At 49.2% G+C, this 6,076-nt stretch overlaps 1 protein-coding gene across 2 annotated transcripts; it reads left to right on the top strand.

Moving 5' to 3' along the window:
- The first annotated feature begins 2,548 nt into the window (after positions 1-2,548).
- On the top strand, positions 2,549-5,830 carry LOC125536257 (pentatricopeptide repeat-containing protein PNM1, mitochondrial-like). Of its 2 annotated transcripts, none has more exons than XM_048699451.1 (2): positions 2,549-4,064; positions 5,500-5,830. In XM_048699451.1, exon 1 carries the CDS (start codon positions 2,604-2,606, stop codon positions 4,050-4,052), a length of 1,449 nt encoding a protein of 482 aa, XP_048555408.1. In that variant the 5' UTR covers positions 2,549-2,603; the 3' UTR covers positions 4,053-4,064; positions 5,500-5,830. The 2 variants fall into 2 exon arrangements, with proteins under 2 accessions (XP_048555408.1, XP_048555407.1); XM_048699450.1 differs by having other exon boundaries at positions 2,551-4,064; positions 5,495-5,830.
- The last annotated feature ends 246 nt before the right edge of the window (positions 5,831-6,076 follow it).

The following is a 6,076-nucleotide window of genomic DNA, read 5'->3' as shown; positions in this document are numbered from 1 at the left end:
GGTCTAATTTGCATGGAAGAAGTTTCTTTTACAAGTGCGGCCACAAACCAAACATGAGGCTAACTCAATTAGACGTAAAAAAACTCCATCAAACATGCTTAACTAGTGGGGTGACAAGCTTAGAGAATGTTTAACAGATCCCTCAAACTGGTCAAACCCTCAAAATAACTGCCAGTTTGAGGGTTGAGCAAAAAAAGGCGCAGATCAGTACCCTCAAATCCCTAAACCCTCAAAAAAAATCCAGGCCGAACCCTCAAGTTCGAGGCCAACCCGCACTAGTGAGGGTTTGGGGCAAGTTGAAGGCCCAACCCTCACTTGGTCAGCTCTGTGCGCGGGAGGGAAAATTCCCAAGCCTCCTCTCCCCGCCGCCGGCTTCATCCGCGCCGCCGCCGCCCGTTCTTGTCGCCGCCGCCGGCCATGGAGCCCCTCCAACCCCCGGCCACCCCCTCCGCCGCTCCTTCGCCGCTGGCTTCATCCGCGCCCGCGCTCGTGGCCACACCCGTGGCCGCCCCCGCCCCGCGCCTCCCACCTCCGGCCACCTCGACCGACGCCGCCATGGCGGAGATGGTGGCGGCCACCCACATCGGCCAAAAACGGAGGCGGGCGGGCACCCATGTCGTGCCAAGCAAGCCGCCCGTGCCTGCCCCCGCGGCGAAGGCGGTGAAGCCCGCCAAGCCGACAACCTCCACCACGGCTGCTACCAAGCGCAAGGAGAAGCAGCTTGCAAACCGTCGTGCCAAGCATACCGTGGCACCACCACCGCCACCGCCGAGCACGACCGCTCCAACGCCGCCAACCGCGACCGATGTGTTCGATGAAATGTCTGCACCAACCGTGTCATATAGGGCCTCGCTCGACGACGCGGAGGTGAACATTGGGTCTCCTCCACTTGCTTCCTTCGACTTCCATGTTGAGGAGCCGGCGGGTGAGGAGGAGGAAGAAGATGAAGATGTCACCGAGATCGGAGAGGAAGTGTTTGAAGCGGGAGGTGGTGCTCGAAGGCCAATTCGCACGACAAACTACACGGAGGTTGAAGATGTCCTCTTGGTCAAGGCTTGGTTGCAAGTGGGGTTGGATGCTGTCATCGGCACCGATCAAACCGGGAAACGCTATTGGCAACGCATTGAGGACAGGTATTGCAAGCTGAAACCCAAGACTGCCACATTGAGAGCTCGTTCTTACAGATCGCTTCAAGGCCGGTGGGGGTTGATGAAACCCGCTTGTGCTCGTTGGAGTGCGGCTATGGATCAAGTGAGGGATCAACCCCCAAGTGGCTGCGTTGAGAGATGATTATGTGAGTACAAATATCATGCTTATTACTTGTTGGTTATGCTTGGTTGTGATTTTGATATGCTTCCAATGATGATATGTTTTAGGAGAAATATGCCAACTTGAGGTACAAGGACATGGACGGTTCCAAGGGCAAATCCTTCCCATTCAAGCATTGTTGGGCATTGCTCCAACATCTTTGACAAATGAAAACTGAGGGATCAAGAGAGTGCACCGAAGAAACCGGATATGCTCAAAATGGATGATAGTGATGAAGAAGGAAGAAACCATGACAAGCCCGACGGAACCAAGAAGGGAAAAGAAAGGATGAAGATGGAAGCAGAGGCATCAAGCTTGAGGGAAAAGATTGATCAAATGATCAAGTCAAAGGAGACATTGGCAAGGAAGGCATTGGAGACAAAGCTTATTATCACCGAGAGAAAGAAAGAGGTGAAACTTGCACAATTGGAAGCAAGGCGAGAAGATGCCAAGCGCAAGGCCGACATGAAGGAGAGGATGATCAAGCTCAAGGAAGCAAAAGCATGGAAGGAGCTCATGGCCGAGGAGAAGGAGCACATGATGATGTCTAGAAAGGACATGGATGAAGAGCAATTGGCGTGGTGGAAGAAGTACAAGGAGAACATCGCGGACAGGAAGAGGCTACTGCGTGGTGCTGGTGGTGGTGCGTTGTCTACTGTACGAGGTGAGTCTCCGATGAGTGGTGGAGGCGATGGAGGTGTGGACAACTTCACCGATGCTTGAAGTTGTTCGTACGTTTTATGTTTTGCAAATGATGTCTTCAATGACTATGTGATGATGATCATTTGCACGTTGTATGTTTTGCTATGATGTCCATGGGATTTACTATGTGATGATGATGATTTGCAAGTTTGTTTCATGTATGTGATCATGATCATTTGCAAATTTGAGATTGATTTATGTTGCTGTCCTGTTTTGAAGGTTTTCTGTTTTAAGGGTTGGTTTGAGGGCACTGATTTACGTTAGGGATTTTCGGCTTTTAAAACGGTATTTTCTCAGCCCTCAAACTAGTTTTGAAGGTTGAGTTTTTGAGGGCTCTGTTAGACATGCTCTTAGTATGTCAAACACGCCCATATCACACTTTTGAAATAGCCTAGGATGCACTTTCACTTAAGTTTTCTTTACATGTTTACACGATTGAATGGAAGTCGTTCGCCGCTGCTCCCGTGCTCCGTCCTCGCCGGCCGATCTCAGATCAACGTCAGGGATTGCACCTAGTAGCGCCTCTTAGATCTGGCACCCAGTGGAAACCTCCCCTAACCCTCCTCGCTCCCTCGATCTCCTCCCCTACCAAAATGTGGCGCCGCCACCTCCTCCGCCGCCTCCTCCCATCTCCGGCCACGGCCGGCACCCCTTCCCCGTTGGTTCGCCACCTCTCCACGACACCCACCCCCTCCTCCACCACCGATACCACCTCCATCGCCTCCTCCCTCGCCGCCGCGGTCACCAAGCTCTCATCCACCCCGCCCCCCGCCACCTCCCCGGACGCCTACTTCTCCCTCCACTTCTCCGACGTCCGCCCTACCAACGCGCTCCTCGCCGAGACGCTCTCCCTCTCCCCTCCCGCCACCTCGCGCGCCGCCGCTGACCTCTTCCGCTTCCTCGTCCGCCGCTCGCTCCACCCCTCCGACGGTGCTCTCGCCCTCGTCGTCCGCCATCTCGCCCGCCGCCGCGACTTTCCCGCCGTCCGCACGCTCCTTCAGGAGTTCCCCTCCGCGCTAGGGCCAGACACAGTCGACGCCTACCTCTTTCATCTGGCGAGAGCTGGGCGCGCCACGGACGCGCTCAAGGTGTTCGACGAATTGCCTGGGGAGCTTCGCACCCGTGGGGCGCTCACTTCGCTGGTCTCCTCCCTCTCGTCCGAGGGCTTCCCACAGCTTGCAGAGCGTGCTGTCAAGAAGATCGCCCATGAGATCTTCCCGGATGACAATATTTGCACTTTGCTGGTATCTGGTTATGCTGATGCTGGTAAGCTTGACCATGCGCTAAGGCTCATCGGTGAGACACGAAATGGTGGGTTCCAGCCAGGTTTGGATGCCTACAATGCTGTTCTTGATTGTGTCTGCCGTCTCTGCCGCAAGAAAGACCCGTTAAGGATGCCTGTAGAGGCAGAGAAGTTCTTAGTTGACATGGAGGCCAATGGCATTCCCCGGGATGCGGGAACGTTCCGGGTACTGATAAAAAATCTCTGTAAGATTCGCAGGACTGAGGATGCAATGAATCTGTTCCGACAAATGGGCGAGTGGGGATGCTCGCCAGATGCTGACACATATCTTGTGCTTATCAAGAGCTTGTACCAGGCTGCCAGGACCTCTGAAGGGGACGAATTGATGATTTGGATGAGGTCTGCAGGTTTTGGAGATAAACTTGATAGGAAGGCGTATTATGGGTTCATGAAGGTTTTATGTGGGATTGAGAGGGTTGAGCATGCTGTCAAGGTGTTCCGTCTGATGAAAGGATACGGGCATGCACCTGGAACGAAATCATATAGCTTGCTGATTGAGAAGCTGGCTAGTCATAATTTAGGGGATCGTTCAAATGCGCTGTTCAGGGAGGCAGTAGCGCGTGGGGTTACCGTGACACCAGGAGTCTATAAGATTGACAAGAGGTATGTGAAAGAGAAGAAGGAGAAGAAGGTGAAGAAAAAGCTGACTTTACCGGAGAAGAAGATATTAAAGAGCAAGCGGCTGTACAAGCTCAAAATGAGCTTTGTCAAGAAGCCTAAACGGCGAATGAGGGCTTGAGCAGACTTGGGGGTAATTTTCATACTCATGCTATTTTTCCACTGATAACATTTATGTTCTTTGCTTCAGAATTTGCTGTTTAGGTGGTCTGTTTCGGATACGAGACCGTCATTTTATGTTAGCTGTTTTAACCAGTAGCATATCCTACATCAGTGCACTTAATTGTAGGAACACGCAGAACTCTGTTTTTAAAGGAGCTGATATGCCGATTTGGAACTTCATGGATCGTACCATTCCACTTAAAGATGGTCAAAACTCAAGATATTAGTCTATACAGAAAATGTTGGTGTAGGTATCCATAAGATGGAACACTGGGTGTCGGATAAGCTGTTAAATCAATAAATTTCACCTTCATCTATGTGAGAAACGAGAAGGAAGTTTGTGAAATAAGAAATTTTGGCTAGGGCGGTAGGACTAAATTTTCTTGAGTGGGATTGCTCAACTCGTTACAAAGTTATTAAGTCAGTTGATTGGTCATGGATTCCCAATCGCTGATAGTTAAACGAATTAGAGTTGGACTGAGAAATTGAGGTATCTAAGTTGACTTCTCATTTTATTTTTCTTTCATGCCTGCTATTTGTGGTCTGGGGTGCTTCATTTTTCCCTGTATAAAAGCGGAAAGAACAACTCATAAAGCACTTCTATGGCCTGATTTTCGACAACCCACTACACTAATAACCATAGTGCCTTAGTGCTTCAAGACTCCTGGAATGTAGGCTTGGGGGCAAGCAGAGAGCACAAAAGAACAAATCATCTTTGTTTCTTTAGTGCATCCAAACAGTTGCACTCAGGTGCAGTTACAGAGTTAAGATACTTTAATGGAAACAAGCTGTGCTTAAAACCAAGAATCATGGATGTAACTTTTGCTAGGACTGGATAATGGTAGGTACAGCAAAGAATCGTGGATGTACTTTCTGCAAGTCCACAGTGAAGTGCAGAAAGGCTAGTAAAGTTGCTTAAATATTCTTTTCCCAATGTTATCACGCCCCTTCCTTCCACAGGACTTGCTACCCTGATGTACTCTTTGTTAGACAATATTATCAAGTCATACTCCTTTTCTTTTGCCTGCAGTCCAGTCTGTTTCAGAATAGCATAATGTCAACACTCTGTCGACAGAGTTACAGTAGTGTGCTTAGGATGTGTGTACTTTCCACTGAAAAATTATAATAGTTGATGTGCTCTACACTAGGCCGCTTCATTAATTTACTATCCTTGCTAGTGTGGTATCTCTTTCCTATGTGGATATCTAGAGTTGGTCGTCATTTGTGGAGACAGATCTTATCTCATTCAAGATAGGGAATGGTCATTTTAATATGGAAAACAATGAATATTGACATCGCGAAATTTGAATAAACAGTTGGTGTTGTTTTTTATTTTTGAAACTTCATGTGCATAATCCTGCAAATATGTCAGTAATGCTTTTCCCCCTACTTACATTCCAGTTCAGTTGGAGCGGATGATCATGGGAAGGGAAGCATCGGGCGACGCTTACTTACAGTTTAGAAGAGCGGAAAATTGGTGCCTGTGAGTCGTGCCCGCCATTGCGAACGGCTAACAAACAACATTGCCTTTCCGATCTGAGGGCTTCATACAAGCTCGCTCTTTTTTGTTGATGGATTGCTGAATCTATGTTGATGTTCCCTGCAATTGTTGCAGCAGAAATAATGCACGTTTTGCTTGCTAGTTACCACATCGTGAGAAGTTGCTTCTGGCTTCTTATGAAGCAAACTATCTGTACTAATTGATACCCTTTAAGCAATGTTGCCTACTTTCCAGTATGCCTGAATGCTGAACTTCAACGGTTTCCAGGACCTTCGACATATCTGCTTGATAGGTGTGCGTCACATCAGGATTTAGGTCTGAGATAATTTTCTTTTTCGAGATTTCCACCAGACAGGTAAAATCCTGTGCACTTGTCTACCTGGCTTCGCTGTGGAGGCCGGCCACTTTGGTTAGCGTGCGCTGGCTCCTCTTTTTGCGAGTTCTCATCTTATAGGTCATTCTTGGATCAAGCTCTCACCATG

Source organism: Triticum urartu, chromosome 2 (genome assembly GCF_003073215.2).
Source record: "Triticum urartu cultivar G1812 chromosome 2, Tu2.1, whole genome shotgun sequence".
Lineage (NCBI taxonomy): Eukaryota > Viridiplantae > Streptophyta > Magnoliopsida > Poales > Poaceae > Triticum > Triticum urartu.
This window is presented reverse-complemented; position numbering and strand designations above follow the sequence as displayed.